The following is a 21,329-nucleotide window of genomic DNA, read 5'->3' as shown; positions in this document are numbered from 1 at the left end:
GCCAGAAGAGGGTTTGTTAACGAAGTGGAAAATCCTTTGAGTTTCATACTTAGAAACTGGTGCTGCCGCTGCAGCTCAATAGGCTAATCCTCCACCTAGCGGTGCTGGCACACCGGGTTCTAGTCCCAGTCGGGGCGCCAGATTCTGTCCCGGTTGCCCCTCTTCCAGGCCAGCTCTCTGCTGTGGCCAGGGAGTGCAGTGGAGGATGGCCCAAGTGCTTGGGCCCTGCACCCCATGGGAGACCAGGAGAAGCACCTGGCTCCTGCCATCAGATCAGCGCGGTGCGCCGGTCGCAGCACGCCGGCCGCGGCGGCCATTGGAGGGTGAACCAACGGCAAAGGAAGACCTTTCTTTCTTTTCTTTCTGTCTCTCTCTCTATCCACTCTGCCTGTCAAAAAAAAAAAAAAAAAAAAAAAAAAAAAAAAAAAAAAAAAAAAAAAAGAAAAGAAAAGAAAGAAAGAAACTGGTGTTGTGGTACACAAGCACACTCACTGCCCCCGGCGCAAGGGACAGAGCGGTGAACAGACAACACCACTGCTCCCATGGAGGCTGCATTCCCATGAGACAAGGCCAAAAATAAATATGTGATATGCTAATAAGTGCTGGTTAGAAGAACAAAATGAAGTAGATGACTAGACGGTGATGGTGGGATAGAGTGCTGACTAAAAACCCTGCCGCAAGGCAGGCTCTGTGACACAGGAGTTAAAGCCCTGGCCTGCTGTGCCGGCATCCCATATGGTTGCCGGTTCGAGTCCCAGCTGCTACACTTCTAATCCATCTCCCTGCTAATGTACCTGGGAAAGCAATGGAGGGCTATGTGGGCCCCTAAAAACCCTGCCACTGAAAGTAAGTAAACAATGAGGATTGTATTAGGAGATGGGATCAAAGTCATCTAGAACAAAACTGTTGAACTTTGAATTTCTTGCAAAGAACTTTGGATTTTATATACATTTAGATGAGCAGTGGAGGATTTTAAGTACAGGCATAATACAATCTCCCTTTTTCAATGACCAGGCTAGCTTCTGTGTTAACAGTGGACTATGGGGGCGTAAAGGTGGAAGCAGGGAAATAGTTAAGAGGCTATTGTGAAAATCCAGGTGAAAGATCATGTTGGATTAAACCAAGATGGTATCTGGGGACATGCTGGGAAGCACTTGTGCTCTGGATATATGTTGAAGGTAGAGCTGACAAATTTTCTGACAGATTGGTTGTGAGATGTGAGGGACAAGTTAAAGTCAAGGTTTTTTCAAGGATGGAATGGCCATTTACCGAAATAGGGTGGAGCTAGCATGCAGGATTAGAATCAAGAGTTTGGTTTTATTTCTTTTTTTTTTTAAAGATTAATTTATTTATTTGAAAGGCAGAGTTACAGAGGCAGAGAGAGACAGAGAGACAGAGACAGAGAGAGACAGAGAGAGGTCTTCCAGATGGCTGCAACCACCAGAGCTGCGCTGATCAGAAGCCAGGAGCCAGGAGCTTCTTCCAGTCTCCCACATAGGTGGCAGGGGCCCAAAAATTTGGGCCATCTTTGGCTTCTTTTCCCAGGCCATTAGCAGGGACCTGGATCAGAACTGGAGCAGTCAGGAATCAAACCAAACCCCTACGGATGCCAGCATCACAGGCGGTGGCTTTTCCCACTATGTCACAATGCCAGCCCCAAAAGTTTGGTTTTAGATGTATTAAATATGAGAAACCCAAGAGACACATCCAAGTGAAGCTGAAGAATGGGTGAATGGCCCTAGGAAAGAAGTATCTAAAGCTACTGAACTGGATGAAATTAGCTACATGAATGAAAGTAGCTATTTTGCAGATAAAAAATTGAACACTGAAGTCAGTAAATCAGTGGAGGAGTTAGAAGTTGGACTCAAGACCTCTGTTTGCCTTTACCTAGTTGGATTTGTGCCACAGTCCCAGAGATGTGTTTATCATGTCCCCTGTGGAGGTGCCTAGTACCCTTTTAGGGGCAAGGTCGCTGCTCATCAGCTAATAGGCATGTCCCCGATGGTCCCAGTGATGACCTGCATTGTCTTTCTGTCTTCCATGCTTACTACTTTCCTGCTGTGTTTTTCCTGTTTGTTTATTTATTTATTTATTTATTTATTTTTATTTTTTGACAGGCAGAGTGGACAGTGAGAGAGACAGAGAGAAAGGTCTTTCTTTGCCGTTGGTTCACCCTCCAATGGCCGCCGCGGCTGGCGCACCGCACTGATCCAAAGCCAGGAGCCAGGATCCAGGTGCTTTTCCTGGTCTCCCATGCGGGTGCAGGGCCCAAGTACTTGGGCCATCCTCCACTGCACTCCCGGTCCACAGCAGAGAGCTGGCCTGGAAGAGGGGCAGCCAGGACAGAATCCGGCGCCCCGACCAACTGGGACTAGAACCCGGTGTGCCGGCGCCGCAAGGCAGAGGATTAGCCTACTGAGCCGCGGCGCCAGCCCCTGTTCATTTTTTGAAATGGCTTCTCTGAGCTGCCTTGATGAGAGGCATCCATCACCTTCTCGGCTCATTGTAATGAGCCCACAGAATGCTCCAAGGACACTGGATCTGTCCTTGAGGGGGTGGTTAGTTGAGGAGGGGTCAGGAGGAGAAGGATAATGAATCCGTGCAATTCCACGTTAACAACCTATAGGACGTGCAGGATGAGTTGTTAAAATGCTGGAGAGATGCGCACGCACGGATACCCGAGGTACGGCCAGGGCGAGGGATGGGGCCAACACAAAGCCAGGTGAGGCGTAGGGAGAAGGACTTCGCAGGGGCTGTGGATCTGAGGATGCAGAGGAACGGGTACATTTTTCTTTCCAGACACAAACAAAGGCCACCAGTGGAAGAGGAGCTGCAGAGAGATGAAAGGTGAAAGAAGTGTTGGAACGCCTGGAAGCCAGTGCTGAGGACTCCAAAGCTGACTCCGGAGACCCGGAGTAGAAGCTCCTGTAAAGGAGAGGAACGTGATCAAGACATGCAGCTTGAAGAGAATGACTGTTCTTGGAGGTAAACTGTATGAAACATGAAGAACAGTATGGAGATGGAAACTGCAAAGTCAGTTCTCAGCCTTAACTGTGTGAAAATGGCATGAAACACACAAATGGCATTTTAAAATGTAATATTCTGTCTCAAAGAATTGAAATAAAGTCACAAACACTAGCTGCTTTAAATCATGGAAGCCAGGATGCTGCATTATTGTCCACTGCTATATTTACTTTTGCAAGCTTTGTGACATCTCGTGGGAGACTCAAGCATTTCATACAGTGTGCTCTCCTCCTGTCTCAGCAGTGACTTACCGCGGTGTGTGTTCCTTCTGTCGGAAGAAGAAACCCTGGAAGCACAGGCGTCCTTCTTACCCTCAGAAGTCTGTAGGCCCATCTGTTCCACAAGACCTCCATTGAGTGCTTATTTAAGTAGGTGCAAGTTGTCCACTTAACGCACAGATACGGAAGAACCATGCCACAGATCTAAGAGGTGCTGCATCTAAGAACTATATGAGCAGGGGCCGGCGCCATGGCTCACTTGGTTAATTCTCTGCCTGCGGCGCCGGCATCCCATATGGGCGCCAGATTCTGGTCCCGGGTGCCCCTCTTCCAGTCCAGCTCTCTGCTGTGGCCCAGGAGGGCAGTGGAGGATGGCCCAAGTGCTTGGGCCCTGCGCCCGCATGGGAGACCAGGAGAAGCACCTGGCTCCTGCCTTCAGATTGGCGCAGCGCCGGCCATAGCGGCCATTTGGGGAGTGAACCAACAGAGGGAAGACCTTTCTCTCCGTCTCTCTCTCTCATGGTCTGTAACTCTGTCAGATAAATAAATAAAAAAACCTTAAAAAAAAAAAAAAAGAACTATATGAGCACCCCTTTCCCACTAAAGCTTTCAAGCAATGGTGAGGAGAGGGTTGGTCTATCATTATTATGACTCATGACATTAATTATCAGCTTGGACTGCAGTGAGGACCCTGGAATGGTTGTCCTCACTGGGCAGGGCTCGACCCCTTTCTGTTGGCCTCTGCTGGCAGCCTCTAAGCTGTTCTCTTTCTGGGAAAGCCACTTCTAGGCTGCTTTCAAAATAGGGCATCAACTACTGCTGCTAAGCACAAACCTTCACACTGATTTTTTTTTAAGATTTATTTTATTTATTTGAAAGGCAGAGTTACAGAAAGGTAGAAGCAGAAAGAGAGAGAGGTCCTCCATCCACAGGTCCACTCCCCAGATGGCTACAACAGCTAGAGCTGCCTCAGTGTGAAGCCAGGAGCCTCCTCCGGGTCTCCTATGTGGGTGCAGGGGCCCAAGGGCCTGGGCCATCCTCCAGTGCCTTCCCAGGCCATAGCAGAGAGCTGGAACCGAAGCAGAGCAGTCAGAAATCGAACTGGCACCCATATGGGGTGCTGGCCCTGCAGGCGGTGGCTTTACCCACTACACCACAGCACCGGCCCCCACACTGACTCCTGATCCTGCAACTGGAGTCTTCAGGGCCTTTGGATGGAGAACTTGGCTGTGGACCATTGGTTTTATTATTTATTTTTCTTTTTTGTTGTTGTTTGCTTACTTTTTTTTTTCTTTTCCTTTCTTTTGGATCATAGGTTTTAAAAATCCTTCCACCCTGTTCAAAATACTGGCTTGGCAGAGAAGGCGGTGGGCAATCAATTAGCAATAAACCAATGTTATCTTTGGGAAGTACGACTTAACCCACTGAGGCAGCACTGTGGTGCAGCGGGTTAAGCCCATCTGCAGGGCCAGCATCCCTTGTGGGTGCCAACTGAGTCCTGGCTGCTCCACTTCCAATCCACTTTCCACCTGGGAGAGCAGCAGAGGAGGGGCCAAGTGCTTGGGCCCCTGCACCCCAGTGGGAGACCCAGTTGAAGCTCCTGGCTCCTGTTTTTGGCCTGGCCCAGTCCTGGCTGCTGCGGCCATTTGGGGAGTGAACCAGCGGATGGACGATCTCTCTCCCCTTCTCCCTGTAACTCTTTCAAATAAATTATTAAACCTTAAAAAAAAAAAAAAAAAAAAGGCTTAACCCACTGCACAACACGTCAGAGGGGAGTGCCAAGTCCCAGCTGGTCGGCTTCCACTCCAGCTTCCTGCTCGGGCATCCTGGGAGGCAGATGATGATGGCCCAGATATTCAGGCCCCTGCCCTTAAGTGGGAAACCCAGAGGGAGTTCCTGGCTCCTCGGGCCATTTGGGGGAGCGAACCAGCAGTTGAAAGATCTCTGCCTCCCTCTGTCACTCTTTCAAATAAATATTTTTAAAAAGAAATGTATCTTGTTTAGTAGCTCCCTCTGAAACCGGCAGCCGAACCTGCACCCAATACAGGTAACAATGTACGTAGTAATGACCCTGCCTGCCCCAGAGCCGAGGGTTTGGGTCCTGTGCGCTGTCCTGCTTCCGGAGCCACAGAACACAGAGGCGGAGCAACCCGGCCTTGGCCTTCGTCCAGGACCAGGTCGAGGAGCGAGGCCACGCGTGTGCGACCTGCGGGCATCAGCGTGGACCACTCAGCCGTCCTCAGCCGTCCCGAAGCAAAACACGCAACGCCCCCCTCTCGGTGGCCCGTCCACTGGCTGACCACGCCCCTCTCCAGGTAGCTCCGCCCCTTCTAGAGGCCCGCGCCGCTACTATTGGTCCTCCTCCCGGCGCCGCCGGTTGCCGTGGAGACCACGACGATGGCAGCCGGGAACAGCCAAACTTGGTCGTCCCTTCTCGGTTTGCGTAGGGGTCTTGGCGTGCGCCGTCCATGGCGCTGTACCAGCTCTACTCCCACCCGGCCGAGCGCGGCTACCGCGCGGGGCTCTGCTCCAAGGCCGCGCTGTTCCTGCTCCTGGCCGCCGCGCTCACCTACATCCCGCCGCTGCTGGTGGCCTTCCGGAGCCACGGTGAGCTTGCTAGGCCGGTGCGCGCCCCCGCCTCCGCTCGGGACGGCCTGCCTGACCTGTCCCCCTCTCCCCCCCACGCCCTTCTTCTCTCAGGGTTTTGGCTGAAGCGAAGCAGCTACGAGGAGCAGCCGACCGTGCGCTTCCAACACCAGGTACTGCTCGTGGCCCTGCTGGGACCGGAGCGCGACGGCTTCCTGGCCTGGAGCACCTTCCCCGCCTTCAACCGGCTGCAGGGGGATCGCCTGCGCGTCCCGCTCGTCTCGGTGCGTGGCTCCCGCCTGGAATTCCGCTTCCCCCAGACGCCCAGGTACCCGGGCAGCGCTGCGTGCTGACCCGGGCCGGGCACGGTGCGCGCTCGGGGTCCCGCGGTGTCGCCGCGTTCACGCGGCGCGGCGGAAGCTGGGGGTCGGGGGCGGGCGTCTCCGGGCAGGACTGACCCTCGGAGACCGGGCGCCCCGCACCTGTTCCCCGGCAGGGCCCCGGCGGAGGGAGCCTGCCCCACGTGATCTCAGAGGCTGCTCCAGCGTGCACCTGTCCGGGGTAAAATTGAGACTTTTTCTTTAAAAGGGCCGAAACTTCTAGTTTTCCTTCTTCCACGTCCTTGAGGTGAGTGGCCTACAAGACAAACTCGTGTAAAAAATGTTCCCAGCAAAAAGATGATAGGTCGTATGAATAACTAGAAAGTTTGTTACAGATAATTTTTCTCTGGTTACTTCTGAAATTTATTGGCTTTTTTTTTTAAGATTTATTATGTATTTGAAAATGAGAGTTGCACAGAGAAAGGAGAGGCAAAGCGAGAGAGAGAGAGGTCTTCCTGATGGTTCACTCCCCAGTTGGCCGCAACGGCCAGAGCTGCACCGATCCAAAGCCAGGAGCCAGGAGGTTCTTCCAGGTCTCCCAAGTGGGTGCAGGGGCCCAAGCACTTGGACCATCTTCTACTGCTTTCCCAGGCCACCGCAGAAAGCTGGATAGGAAGTGGAGCAGCCGGGTCTCAAACCTGCACCCATAAGGGATACCGGTGCTTCAGGCCAGGGCGTTAACCCGCTGCGCCACAGTGCCAGCCCCTATTGACTTATTTTAATTAGGAGAGTACCCAGTTTCCCACGTCAGTGTCAGGGGCCCAGGTATTTGGGCCATCTTCTGCTGCTTTCCCAGGACCAGTGGCAGGGAGCAGGATTGGAAGTGGAGCCGCCAAGATTTGAACTGGTGCCCATAGGGGATGCTGGCGCTGCAGGCAGAGGTCAAACCCACTGTGCCACAGCACTAGCCCCAGGTTTTTTCTCCACATGTTTATATTCCTCTCTATCATGTGCTTCTGGTCATTTGAGTCTAAGAAATACCATGCAGGCTTGAGATAATTGTGAAGACAAGGATAAACCATTAAGTTTCATTCATTCATTGTTCTTACGGGTTCGTGCAACACAGCTGCTGTTGGCCTCTTAGCTCTGCAACCAGAAACCAACCACTCCCTTCAGTGCACTGCCCTGGTCCCCCCTTGCATCTGGCGTGCAGTTCCAATTTTAATGAGAAGCCAAAACTAACTCTTTTTTTTTTTTTTTTTTTTTTTTTTTGACAGGCAGAGTGGACAGTGAGAGAGAGAGACAGAGAGAAAGGTCTTCCTTTGCTGTTGGTTCACCCTCCAATGGCCGCCGCGGCTGGCACGCTGCAGCCGGCGCACCGCACTGATCCGATGGCAGGAGCCAGGAGCCAGGTGCTTCTCCTGGTCTCCCATGGGGTGCAGGGCCCAAGCACTTGGGCCATCCTCCACTGCACTCCCTGGCCACAGCAGAGAGCTGGCCTGGAAGAGGGGCAACCGGGACAGAATCCGGCGCCCCAACTGGGACTAGAACCCGGTGTGCCGGCGCCGCTAGGCGGAGGATTAGCCTAGTGAGCCATGGCGCAGGCCCCAAAACTAACTCTTAATGTTTATGGTATCCACACCATGAGATCACTTTCATACTGGGTGATTTTGGGGCTGGCACTGTGGTACAGCAGGTTAAAGCCCTGGCATTCCATATGGTCACTGGTTCGAATCCTGGCTGCCCCACTTCCGATCCAGCTCCCTGCTAATGTGCCTGGGAAAGCAGTGGAGGATGGCCTGGTGCTTGCGGCCCTGTATCCATGTGGGAGACCTGGAATGTTCCTGGCTTCAGCATGTCCGAGCCCTGGCCATCGTGCCATTTGGGGAGTGTACCACCAAATGGAATATTTTCTTCCCCTACCCCCTACAGCCAGTGCGCCACAATGCTAGCCCTGGTTCTTAATTCTTTTTTTTTTTTTTTTTTTTTTTAGATTTATTTATTTATTTGAAAGTCAGAGTTACACAGAGAGAAAAGGAAAGGCAGAGAGAGAGAGAGGTCTTCCATCGCTGGTTCCTTCCTCAATTGGGCACGACAGTGAGAGCTGCACCAGTCCAAAGCCAGGAGCCAGGAGCTTCTGCCAGGTCTGCCACACAGGTGCAGGGGCCCAAGGACTTGGGCCATCTTCTACTGCTTTCCCAGGCCACCGCAGAGAGCTGGATTGGAAGTGGAGCAACTGGGACTCGAACCAGCACCTGGGATGCCGACCCTGCAGACGGTAGCTTTACCTGCTATGCCGCAGCACTGGCCCCTAGACTCTCAACCTTTGTTACAGCAAAATACTTTTATTTTCTGACTCTGAACATAAAGCCCGACTGGCTTCAAGCTGTCTGCGAAACTGTCTAGGAAGCTACAGAAACAGCGGTCCTCAGTCAAGGTTGGACCAAGTGCGGGGAGGCATCTTGGTGACTGCTAATTTGGGAAAATGCCTCGGAAGTCACAAACAGCCTGGGTTCTGCTTTGGTCAGCTCACCTTGGACAGCATCTCTAAAGTCTCTTTGATTAATATTATTTTATAAGATATAAGATACCTTTTTTTTTTTTTTTTGACAGGCAGAGTGGATAGTGAGAGAGAGAGACAGAGAGAAAGGTCTTCTTTTTTTTTTTTGCCGTTGGTTCACCCTCCAATGGCCGCCACGGCTGGCGTGCTGCGGCCGGCGCACCGCGCTGATCCAATGGCAGGAGCCAGGTGCTTCTCATGGTCTCCCATGGGGTGCAGGGCCCAAGCACTTGGGCCATCCTCCACTACACTCCCGGGCCACAGCAGAGAGCTGGCCTGGAAGAGGGGCAACCGGGACAGAATCTGGCCCCCGGACCGGGACTAGAACCCGGTGTGCCGGCGCCGCAAGGCAGAGGATTAGCCTAGTGAGCCGCGGCGCTGGCCTATAAGATACCTTTTAAAGTGTTTATTTTCATCTGTTTGAAAGGCAAAATGACCTGGGGAGCGAGGGGAGAGTTTTTCACCCACCGATTCACTCTCCAGGTGCCTGCAGCAGCCAGGGCTGCACCAGACGGAAGCCAGGAGCCAGAGTTCCGTGTCTCAGGGTTCCAAACGTGTGAGCCACCACCTGCTGCCTCCCAGGATGCGTTAGCAGGGAGCTGGGTCCTGGAGCAGCCAGGGCTCCAAGTCGCTGGCTCTGCAGTTGGGGAAGTGGGTGTCCCAAGCAGGCACTTAAGGAGTGGACAAGCCGGTCAGAGATCTCTGTCACTACCTCTCTGTCTCTCTGCCTTTCAAATAAAAGGAAAGCTGCAGCACTCACCCCACACCTTGCCTTTGGTGCCTTCAAAGTCCAGCTGTTGTTTGTTGCCGTGTTGAGGGTGAGAAGAACAAAGCAGGTGACCTTTCCCCTTAATGGGTCTGACGGGTCCGTGTGGGGGCCCAGAGAAGTTAAGTGCTGCGGGCTCAGAGAGGATGCTGGGGGTAAGAGGGGTTGCCGCGTGTCTGTGCCTCCGAAACCACGGCGTCTTCCTGCCCGCGGTGTCTGACGCCTGCTGCTGGCCAGGACGCAGGCTCTGCAGAGTCCTCGTTGCCTCCCGCTGCACACAGCCACTGGGCAGCTTCACAGCTTGCAGGAGATGCAGGAGCTGCTGGAAAGAAAGCCCCAGGGCAGCAGCAAAGGGTATCCCAGCCTCTCCCAAGCAGCGTTTTACAATGCACCGGGTCCAAATGACCGGGGAGCCTGCTGCACTGCCCAGAACAATGCGTTGTAGTTCACTTTGTGAATTGCTTTTTCAGTGGGATCACCCGGTGGACGCGTGGTGCCCTGGGGTTAAGAGGCCTGCATCCCATATGCTTGTGCCTGGATTCGAGTCCTGGCTCCGCTTCCAGCACCAGCGTGCGCCTAACATGCCCCCTGGGAGGCAGCACTGAGGGCTCACGCGGTTGGGTCCTGCCACCCACATGGGAGACCTGGAGTGAGTCCTGGGCTCCCGGTTTTGGCCTGGTCCAGCCCTGGCTGTTGCAGGCATTTAAGGAGTGGACAAGCAGGCCAGAGATCTCTGTCACTACCTCTCTGTCTCTCTGCCTTTCAAATAAAATGAAAGTAAATAAATGTGAAATGTCATGTCATCAGCATATTCAGTGACAGGACAGAATGTGTGGAAAAGTATGGAGGTCATTGACTGAGTCATGGTGACTGTGGTATGTGGTATAAATATGTGTAAATCCAGCATCCATCTCATCAGGTGTAAACTACTCGAAGTGATTGGAAAGTGCGGGGTCATAGTTTAATTGGAAGTGTTCTTCCTTTCTTACTGGCAGACAGAATAATGGCTCATTTTGGGGCCGGCGCCGTGGCTCACTTGGTTAATCCTCCGCCTGTGGTGCCAGCATCCCATATGGGTGCCAGGTTCCGGTCCCAGGTGCTCCTCTTCCAGTCCAGCTCTCTGCTGTGGCCCGGGAAGGCAGTGGAGGATGGCCCAAGTGCTTGGGCCCTGCACCCGCATGGGAGACCAGAAGCACCTGGCTCCTGGCTTTGGATCGGCGAAGCTCCGGCCGTGCCAGCCATTTGGGGGGTGAACCAACAGAAGGAAGACCTTTCTCTCTGTCTCTCTCTCTCTCTCTCACTAACTCTTTAAAAAAAGAAGAAGAAGAAGAATGGTGCATTTTGTAATTGAGGTGTCAGATTCCTTGAAAACCAGGTAGCAAGGATTTGATGACTCTAGGAACCACGAAGCAGTGTCCCTGCTTTGCTGGAGACTCAAAGACTGATACCAGGAGAATCTCCAGTCTAAAAGGGGACCAAAAACACCAAGGGGTAACAAGTATGAGGGCGGAGTCTAAAAAATTCAGAGAGTGCACATGGCGAAAACAACCATGCGGGGCTTGTGCAGTTTTTTTGTGCCCCAATAGATTTATCTCTTAACTGCATTTTTCTTTTTGATTATTTGTTGGTTGTATTTATTTGAAAGGCAGAGTTACAGAGAGAGGAGAAGAGAGATCTTCCAACTGCTGGTTCACTCCTTGGATGGCTGCAGCAGCCTGCGTTGGGCCACTCTGAAGCCAGGAGTCAAGAGCTTCTTCCTGGTCTCCCACATGGGTGCAGGGACCCAAGTGCTTGGGCCGTCTCCACTGTGTTCCCAGGCACATTAGCAGGGAGCTGGATCTGAAGTGGAACAGCCAGGACTCAAACTAGTGCTCATATGGGATGCCGATGTCACAGGAGGCTGATTAACCCACTGCCCCAGCCCCTTAATTCCATTTTTCCACGGACATTTGGAAGTATCATCATATATTGTGAAGTGGACATTGGAGTAAACTAGGAAACTAGCTTTTCATAAACCAGGAATGAATAGATACCACACAAAATTCCAACAAACCATCAGATACTGCAAAATCCTGGATGGGTCAAGATGTAACAAGTCAAGACTGATTTGACTAGAAACATCTGAGCTTTTTTTAAAAAAAAATTATTTATTTTTGTTTTATTTGAAAGACACAGAGACAGAGAAATCTTCCATCGCTGATTCATGCCCCCAGTATCTGAAACAGCCAGAGCTGGACCAGACCAAAGCCAGGAACCTGGAACTCCCGGCATGGGATGCAGGCATGGCACACGCCCACTCGCCAATCGCATTGTGCAGTTCGCGGCATCTCCTGCAGCCAAGTGGCCCTTTCCCGCTCTGCCAGTAGGAGGCACAATGAGCCTTGTGCTAGGAGTGGGAAAACCACAGCCAGGGTGAACAGTTGCTGGGGTGACGCAGACAGGGACAGCGAGCAAACAGAGGCAGGACTAAGACACTACTCTCTCCTGCCACCTTACAGGTCCCCTCCCCGCGTTCTCCCCCTGGCTCTGAAGGCACCGGCACCAGCTGGCAGCACTCCCTTCTTGAGGTCCAAGTCCCAGCTCCCCGAGGCTGCTGCGTCAAGCCTCTGGGATCTGATAACTCCAGGCTCTTGCCTTGGGAGCTGCTCCCTGGGGTTGTCATTTCTATATATAACCCATATTCCCTTTTGGCCTCTTTAGTCCTCTAATATTTATGTTTCTATTTTTCCCTGTATATATTTTTTAAAGATTTATTTGAAATTCAGAGTTACACAGAGAGAGGAGAGGCAGAGAGGGAGAGAGAGGTTTTTTTTGACAGGCAGAGTGGACAGTGAGAGAGAGACAGAGAAGAAGGTCCTCCTTTTGCCGTTGGTTCACCCTCCAATGGCTGCCGCGGCCGGCGCATTGTGGCCGGCGCACCGCGCTGATCTGAAGCCAGGAGCCAGGTGCTTTTCCTGGTCTCCCATGGGGTGCAGGGCCCAAGCACTTGGACCATCCTCCACTGCACTCCCGGGCCACAGCAGAGAGCTGGCCTGGAAGAGGGGCAACTGGGACAGAATCTGGCGCCCCGACTGGGACTAGAACCCGGGATGCCGGTGCCACAGGCAGAAGATTAGCCTTTTGAGCCACGGCGCCGGCCGAGAGAGAGAGAGGTCTTCCATCTGCCGGTTCACTCCACAGATGGTGACAACGGCCGGAGCTGAGCCGATCCGAAACCAGGAGCCAGGAGCTTCCTCCAGGTCTCCACATGGGTGCAGGGGCCCAAGGGCTTGGTCTGTCTTCTACTGCTTTTCCAGGCCATAGCAGAGAGCTGGATCAGAAGTAGAGCAGCAGATCTCAAACCGGTGCCCATGTGGCATGCTGGCACTTCAGGCCAGGGCATTAACCCACTGTACCACAGCACTGGCCCCTCCCTGTGTATTTTTAATTTTTTTTTTTATTTGTACATCTTATTTGAAAGGCAGAAAGACAGTGAGGTAGAGGTATCTTCTCTGTTTGCTTCCCACATGCCCGCAACAGCCAGGGCTGCACCAGGCCAAAGCCACAAGCCCGGAACTCCATCCGGGTCTCCTACGTGGATGGCAGGGGCCCAAGTACTTGAGCGACAATAGGATTTACTAGCAGGAAGCTGGATCAGAAGTGGAGTTGCCAGAACTCCAACTGGCCCTGCATTATGCTGGCATCCGGAGTGTCAGCCCAGCCCCGTGTACCACAGCACCCTCCCCACAAGAGCTGTCTTAACAGTACACCAAACTCCTGTCCCTAACTCCCTGTTAGAGGAACTGTGTTCATTTCTGCTTGCTGATTGACACAGGTAGACTGATGCGCGTTTTTCTTTCTGGAACATTAGCACTGGTTTCATCCCGCGTATGTAAATGCTTGTGCTCCTTTAGCCAGCAGCAGTCTCTGAAACCAGAGTTCTTGTGAGCTGTCAGAGAGGGAGCACTGATTCAGGAGTCAGCACACCCAGATCCCAGTCTCTCAGCCTCAGCCTGTGAGCAGCACGAGGCACGCTCGTACCTACAGCTCTGCTGGGGCATGGCGCAGTGGGCCTAAAAACTGTTCCAAATCGTACATGTCCCTCCCCAAATAAAAACGCTGGTGTGGTTTGTGACTCCTCTTAGCAAAACGCACCCATTGGATTTTAGATTCTGACACAGAATCTGTAGCTCTCTGAGTGCCTGCCTTTATGGCTGTGGCATGTATGTTAAGCTCCCTTTGAGTTGGAATTAAATAGTTGATTTCACCCCATCTGGGATGAAATGGGAGATCTCCAATCGGAGATCCCAATACACTCTGTCTCTTTTTTTTTTTAAGTCTAGACACGTTAATCCAGGGAAGGAGGGCTAGATGTGATGTCAAAGACCTGATCTCAAACCCCACCTTTAGTATTACTAAGTGTACCTCTTGATACATCCTGCAGCTTCCCTGAGCCTTGATTGTCTCCTCTGCACAGCGGGGATAATGCCCGCTCCCCCTCCCTTAGGCGTGATACATATTGTAAAGGTCAAATGAAGCAAGTTCCTTTCTCACCACACTATCTTGGAATCTGGATTCTTTTTTTTTTTTTTTTTTTTTTTTTTTTTTTTTTTTTTTTTGACAGGCAGAGTGGACAGTGAGAGAGACAGAGACAGAGAGAAAGGTCTTCCTTCTGCCATTGATTTACCCTCCAATGGCCACCGCGGCCGGTGCAGCGCGCTGATCCGAAGCCAGGAGCCAGGTGCTTATCCTGGTCTCCCATGGGGTACAGGGCCCAAGCACTTGGGCCATCCTCCACTGCACTCCCTGGCCACAGCAGAGAGCTGGCCTGGAAGAGGGGCAACCAGGACAGAATCCAGCGCCCCGACCAGGACTAGAACCCAGTGTGCCAGCGCCATAGGCAGAGGATTAGCCTAGTGAGCCGCGGCACTGGCCGGAATCTGGATTCTTCTGGCATTTTTTCTCCTGCCAACTCGCCTCTCCTGGGAGTTGAGAAACTTGATCTCCTGTCTTCCAGTCCAACTGATAGCTCCAGGGGCATGGGTCCATTATGGAGAGTTAACCCCACGTTGCCTGCTGAATCTTCCCAATACCAGCTAAAGAAAAGTCGCGGCAAGACAAGGCGGCCTCTTGTCCATCCTGCTGTCAATCACCCGTGCACCTGTGAAGCTGACGGAACAGCACGAGTGAGTAGTACCCAACAGAGGAAGGAGGAGTGGTCTCTCTGTCACAGGGCCCAGGACGAGCACCGTATTGGCCAGCAGGAAGGGGATGACTGACAAGTTCTGGAAACTAGTGACGACATCCTCATCTCCAATGGCCTTATTAGCCTGAAGAACAAGAATCTCTTCCTCTCGGAATGGCAGTGCTGGAAAGCAGCGTGAGACGGGACAGAGGCCTCAGGTGGGAGTGCCGGGTGGCCTGGGAGAATCCTCTGGGAACCTGCAGGGACAAAGGAACACCGTGGCCACCAGCTCCAAGCTGTGCCGACGAATGATGCTGGCCATGATCACATCTCGGTACCCGGCGTATCGGGATCTCCATCGGGCAAAGCCGGAAGAGGGGCTGAAGAACAGTTTCCATCCCCTGCGTCCATGTGAACTGTGAGCTCCAAACTGAAGCCCCCACACCGACGTCTGTTTTTCTCACCTGCATGTCTGAGATGTAGAGAATCTGTGGTATTAATGTCCTGCTGATTGTACGTAGCTTCTATTTTCATTTTGTTGATTGGCACTGGAGGATGCACCCAGCTTGAAATTCTACCATGAGGGGCTGGCACTGTGGCACAGCAAGTTAAAGCCCTGGCCTGAAACGCTGGCATCCCATATGGGCACCAGTTTGAATCTTGGCTGCTCCACTTCCAATCCAGCTCTCTGCTATAGCCTGGGATAGCAATAGAAGATATCCTAAGTCCTTGGGCCCCTGCACTCATGGGGGAGACCCAGAGGAAGTTCCTGGCTCCTGGTTCCTGATTGGCGCATCTCCAGCCGTTGTGGGCAACTGGGAGTGAACCAGCGAATGGAAAATGGAAGACCTCTCTGTCTGCCTCTCCTTCTCTCTGTGTAACTCTGACTTTCAAATAAATAAATAAATAAATCTTTAAAGAAAAAAAAGAAAGTCTAACATGAATGGCGGGATGCCTGGTGATCTGCCATTGGCTTGGAGAACACATCCCAGTTAGGATTGGGGTGGTGGTTGGTTGGTTTTTTTTTTTTTTCCTGCTTTAGAAAATTGGCTTCTGGAGAAGTAGCAGTTTTGAGGTGCTACTTAAACTTTCGATACTAACTCAGGCATATTTATGAAAAAGGAAAACTCAAGTAACGAAACCAAACCAGACAAAATGAGCCGATCAGAGGAGACGCAGGCTGTGCGGCTGCCGGCGGCTGTTCTGGCCCCTGCAAGCGACCATCCAGTTCAGCCCCGAGCATCTGCAGAGCCCAAGTGGAGTTCAGGACCACGTCCACTGTGTCTCTTCCCCCGGGACTGTTTGTTTTTCTTTCTTGGTCGCGGGGAGGGAGCTGGCGCCTGGGTTCAGCGGGACCCTGTGCCATTGTGTTTGTGCAGCAGTGAAGTGGCTGCTTCCCAGACTTAGTGGGCGGCCCCCTGTGGCTTTCCCAGACTAGAGAAGAAGACCGCAACCAAGATGGGAAAATGGACGTGCTGCATTTCAGCCTGGAGCTTCCCCTGCAGCCCACGGAGCACGTTCTCGGCGTGCAGCTCATCCTGACGTTCTCCTACCAGCTGCACGTGAGTCGGTGCTTAGGGAGGCCCACCTCTCCCTCCCGTCCTGCAACGGACCAGCGCCCTGTAGGATTAGCACAGCAGAAGGCTCTTTCCCGGATGAAGGTGGTGGTTTGACCGAGGCAGCTAAGAATTCTTCCCTTGGGGTCACTAGTTTACAGTGCTGTGAGGGAGTCGGGGGCTGGGGCAGAGTGCTTCCTGCCCGGCCGAGGGTATGGGAGTCGCCGTGGACGGGTGACTCTGGGAACCCAGAGCCGCTCGGACCTGCTCGCTGCTTCTCGCGCTTTCAGAGGATGGCGACGTTCGCGATGCAGAGCATGGCGTTCCTGCAGTCCTCGTTCGCCGTCCCCGGGTCCCAGCTGTACGTGAACGGAGACCTGAGGCTGCAGCAGAGGCAGCCGCTCCCCGCCGGCGGCCTTGACGTCCGGTACAACGTAAGGCGGGCTCCCGCGCAGGCACTTCAGGAAGGCCGTGGGGGGTGGAATGCAAAGAGAAGTTTATTGTGGTGCAAAAAAGTCTTTGAAATCTGTGTAGTTTCTCCGGAATAGGCATTTTCTGCCAAACCTCATGTATGTTACTGTGTATACAGTTCTTAGAAGTGAAAGTTGGGCCGGCGCCGCGGCTCACTAGGCTAATCCTCCGCCTTGCGGCGCCGGCACACCGGGTTCTAGTCCCGGTCGGGGCGCCGGATTCTGTCCCGGTTGCCCCTCTTCCAGGCCAGCTCTCTGCTGTGGCCAGGGAGTGCAGTGGAGGATGGCCCAAGTGCTTGGGCCCTGCACCCGCATGGGAGACCAGGAGAAGTGCCTGGCTCCTGCCATCGGATCAGCGCAGTGCTCAGGCTGCAGCGCGCTGGCCGTGGCGGCCATTGGAGGGTGAACCAATGGTAAAAGGAAGACCTTTCTCTCTGTCTCTCTCTCTCACTGTCCACTCTGCCTGTAAAAAAAAAAAAAGAAAGAAAAAAAAGAAATAAAAGTTGGAAATACCAGTACCATTCCAATGAGGAAAAAAACTCCTTTAACTTTTTTAAATGGACCACATTTCTAGCTGCTTTACCTTTTTCTTTGCTCTTCTCTGAATGCTGTCTTTTATCTTTTTAATGTGGAGATGGAAGTGGATACAGAGCAAATAGTAAGCATATAATCCTTTGAAGCAGGAAATGATTTTCCAACTCCTAATTTTATTTGGTATAATTTGGTATATAAATCTTCAGATACAAAGTCCGGGTTAAGTTGCTGCTTTTCAGTCTTGCCCCCTTATTCACACTGATTATAGCTAGGGTGACCAGAAACCCAGTTTGCCCGGAACAGCCTTTGTTTATGTCTGTAATAACCAGCGACATGTTACTTTTCTTCTTTAAAAAATGTACTTGAGAGGCTGACAGCTCTCCAAATGCCCACGATGGCCACAGGGTCAGAGCTGAGAGCTGGGAACTCAGTCCAGGTCTCCCACGTGGGTGGCAGGGACCCGAGTACTCGAAGCGTCACTGCTGCCTCCCAGGGTCTGCATTGTCGGGGAGCCAAAGTCAGAAGCTGGAGCCAGGCATCTAACTCAGGCCTCCCTGACAGGGGCATGTTAGCCGTGAGCATGAAAGTCCACCAGAAAGGGGAATTTTACACATAGCTTTTAAACCCCTAAATGATGGATGCTGACCCACAACAGGAAGGACTGAGAGTAAGCAGACTTGACTTATCTTTGAAGAAAAAGCTGTTGCTACTGGAATAGGCCATTGAGAGCGAGACGGTGGTGTCTGGGACCCGGCTGGGTGGGCAGGTGGGGAGCGGGGAGAGGGAGAGGACTCACCCACGGCCTCCCACTGTGCCCCAGGTGTCTGTGATCAACAGCACCAGCCCTTTCGCCCGAGACTACGACCTCACCCGCATTGCCGCTGCCTACCAGGAAAGGAACGGTGAGTGTGGGGGAGCCCGCCCTCAGCCCCGCTCCAGCGCCTTCCAGCCTGGTGGGGGTCGCGGGAGAACAGGCTTGGAACCCTGCGACCACAGTGGTCCTTTTGTGTCTTCAGACCCCCCCCCCCACCCCTCTGGTCCGTTAATGATTAATTGCTATGCTTATGCCATCACTGGCTTGGTGATTTCCTTAAAAAAAAAAAAAAAAAGGTTAATTAAGGTGTTGCTCATACCACACCTGTGGGAGATGAGGGGCGATTGCGGTCTTGTTTTCAGAAGAAACCGAGCGTGTTGGCAGCTCAGCGCGTGCCAGCAGCCCCCTGCGGTCCTGACTGGCAGGTGGGGCCCTGGCACTGCCCGCAGAGCCCCAGAGTGCTGCTCACGGGCCTGAGGTTGTCTCCAGAGGACTCTAACCTGCTGCTTGGCAACCAGACGTCGTGGGTACCACGCTCAGTCATGCGCAGGTGGAAGGAGTTCGGTTCCAGGGTTTCTCACTATGTTTAGGTCGTACAGAGTCAGCAGCATTCCAACAACACAGGACGCATTAAGACAGAACCAAAACACACTACATTATCCCATTCACTTTTGATCCATATATGGGTTTTTACAAAATATATATTTGAGTATTTAACTGTTACAGTGTGGAAGGGATCCACATTTAGCTTTGGGATCCACATTAGCTTTTTTTTTTCTCTTAATTTATTTAACAATGAAATATCAGTATTTCCCCCACACTGCTGCACTGTTCCGAGTGGCAGCATGACATCCCTCGGGTAGCCATGCCGCAGCCGCACAAGAATGCAGACTGGTTTCTGCGCTTTTGACATGGTTTTAACAGAGGTATTTTTGCAGATAACAAGGGAGTGTCTGCCCACACAAGTCCTCTTTCTTTTAGAATTTTTCATTCGCGTTATAAAAGTGCAGGGTCATCCCTTCAGGTACGTACGGGGGGGGGGGGGGGGGGATGTTTATAGCCCTTGTCACCTTTTGGCAAGGGGGTCCGTCCTGGATTAAAGATCAGTGATTCTGTTGCAGTCACCACTGTCCTGAGTGACCCCCACCCCATCTGGCTGGTGGGCAGGGCCGCGGAGGCTCCCTTCGTGATTAACGCTGTCATCCGATACCCTGTGGAAGTCATTTCATATCCTTTCTGTTGGAGGCCTGTAGGGCTCAGGCTGCAGAGGGAAGGAAAGCCCCTTCGCTGTCCCCGCCTGGGCTCACATGTGGGAAGCCCTGGGCTGGAAATGGCCACAGCCCCGCACAAGTGACTGCCTGCCTGCCTTTGGTACAGGAAAACAAACTCATTTCCTGTTGATATTTCTTGCTGAGACTCTTTGAGGTCAGTATCCATATTGATGATTTAATGAGCATTTATGATCCCTTTTGTCTTAAGGGCATTTGAAACATTCTTGCTATTTCCTGCCAGACCCAAACCTTGGTGTAGCTCCTCCTCCCGGCTTGTCCTTTGCTACTCCTTAACCCTCCCCACCTACCAGCCCGGCTTCTGGGAGATGATCAAGTTTGCCTGGATCCAGTATGTCAGCATCCTGCTTGTCTTCCTCTGGGTGTTTGAGAGAATCAAAGTATTTGTGTTTCAAAATCAGGTGGTGACCACAATCCCCGTGACAGCAACACCCTGGGCAGATCCGCGCAAGGAGCACCTGTCCTAAGCCCGCCTCGCGATAGCCAGGCACGTCTCGGCAGAGGACCCTGAATACATGCGGGCTTGTGTGTGGTTCCCCCCAGGGACAAAGAACAGCTCCTTCCAGAACAGGTCAGGGACCTGGTTTGTACAGAGCTCAGAGGCTTCCCTGAGGCTAGCATTCTCTGTTTCTTTTCTGCTTCTGCCTTATGCTTACATTTCAGGGGGAAACTGCAGTCAGTTCAGACAACTTGGAAAGAGTCCCATCTGTAGTCCAGCAAAGACTTTTCCTCTCTTGCACTCAGAAACACTAAGCATTTCTTCCCTCCATTGTAAACCACTGTTTTTCACTCTTGTCGGAGCTCTCATGACAAATGCAAATCACTAGCACTTTCCACTCCTGGGCATCTACAGTTCCCATTCAGAGCTTTGATTGCCAGAACAGAGGCCTCTAGCTGGAGAAAGGAGGGGTCAGGCCCGGGGGCGGAGAGGGGCTGACCCCAGGACACCAGGACCATCCACCTGCCCTCAGTCTAACAGACAGCCGTCTGTCGTGGGCTCAGCTGAGCAGCCTTTATCCCCTGGCTCTTGGCCCTGCCTTTTGCCCTCTGTCTGTGCCCCGCAGCGGCAGGCTGAGTTCCATTCACAGACCCGTCTGCAGGCGAGGGGGAGGTTGGGATGGTAACAACAGGTTCTTTCTCCCTGGCCCTCACCCAAGGGCCTGGACACTTGCCACTCTTCCTCCCTGACAGCCCCCCCCCCTTCCTGCAAAGGACCTGGGTGACAGAGGAGTTCTTGTTGGTCTTGGCTCCCGCTGCCTGGCAACAGCAGGGTTTATTTGGAGGGCTAGCGGGAAGCACAGTTCCTTGACAAGAGAGTAGGGTGCCCATCCCAGTGGGCAGCTTGGGGGAGGACACAGGAGCAGTGAGGGAGTGAGGAGGGTGCCAACCCCCGCAGTCCAGTGCAGCCAGGGTACCTGCAGGGCTGAGGGAAAAGCAGGAGAGGCGACTCCTGGCTCTCATGGCCTGTAGTGCAAGCAGAGACTGCTCAGCTCCCCAGAGGACGGCGGCTCTGCTTCTCGGTCCTGAGCCGGTCATTGGCGCTGGAAGGACACGCCTCCCTGTGATCCACGATTCATGCCCACCCACAAATGCCACGTGCCTCGGTTTACCTTGGAGCTTCAGGTCCTATTTCCAAAGCGTCTTATTTTTTTCAGGCTAATCAAGAGATTTGGAAACAAAGCTCTTTTGAAGTATTCAAGCAGAAAAAACGCCCCCATCACTGGTTCTTCTTTCTTTTCTTGTAATATTTAGGGCTATTTATGTGCCTACAATTTTTCCCCTGAGATTCAAATGAAAATGTTTTCCAGTTTAAATTACAAAAATGTAACAAGATGTGGAGAGATGGCTAAAAATGTGTATATACATTGCTTTGTGTTTGTTATTCTAATGCAAAATGTGTACAAAAGACTTGATGTTTTATAACTTTCTAATTAAAATGTTTCAAATGGAAGGTTGCATGTGGCCTTTTAGGGGGGAAAGGCGAGGTGGGGGAAGGGTGGGGAGCCCAGGGGTTGTGCGCGCTTCTCC

At 52.5% G+C, this 21,329-nt stretch overlaps 1 protein-coding gene and 1 long non-coding RNA gene across 10 annotated transcripts; both read left to right on the top strand.

Annotated features, from left to right (window-relative positions):
- Positions 1-481: 481 nt before the first annotated feature.
- LOC149121019 (uncharacterized) lies at positions 482-3,157 on the top strand. Its single transcript, XR_016225438.1, has 2 exons — positions 482-846; positions 2,800-3,157. It is a non-coding gene; the product is annotated as an uncharacterized LOC149121019 (long non-coding RNA).
- A 2,429-nt stretch (positions 3,158-5,586) lies between these two features.
- Positions 5,587-21,252, top strand: TMEM231 (transmembrane protein 231). Of its 9 annotated transcripts, none has more exons than XM_089320492.1 (7): positions 5,602-5,849; positions 5,943-6,112; positions 16,072-16,299; positions 16,485-16,628; positions 18,019-18,100; positions 19,134-19,239; positions 19,588-21,252. In XM_089320492.1, exons 1-7 carry the CDS (start codon positions 5,711-5,713, stop codon positions 19,766-19,768), a joined length of 1,050 nt encoding a protein of 349 aa, XP_089176618.1. In that variant the 5' UTR covers positions 5,602-5,710; the 3' UTR covers positions 19,769-21,252. The 9 variants fall into 9 exon arrangements, with proteins under 9 accessions (XP_089176624.1, XP_089176619.1, XP_089176620.1 ...); XM_051847301.3 differs by having other exon boundaries at positions 5,605-5,849; positions 16,072-16,200; XM_089320493.1 differs by lacking the exon at positions 19,134-19,239 and having other exon boundaries at positions 5,598-5,849; positions 19,703-21,252.
- The last annotated feature ends 77 nt before the right edge of the window (positions 21,253-21,329 follow it).

This window comes from Oryctolagus cuniculus, chromosome 18 (genome assembly GCF_051225735.1).
Source record: "Oryctolagus cuniculus isolate XC-2025 breed Fujian yellow rabbit chromosome 18, ASM5122573v1, whole genome shotgun sequence".
NCBI classification, from domain to species: Eukaryota; Metazoa; Chordata; class Mammalia; order Lagomorpha; family Leporidae; genus Oryctolagus; species Oryctolagus cuniculus.
The sequence above is the reverse complement of the archived record's forward strand: the minus strand, read 5'-3'. Positions and strand labels throughout refer to the sequence as shown.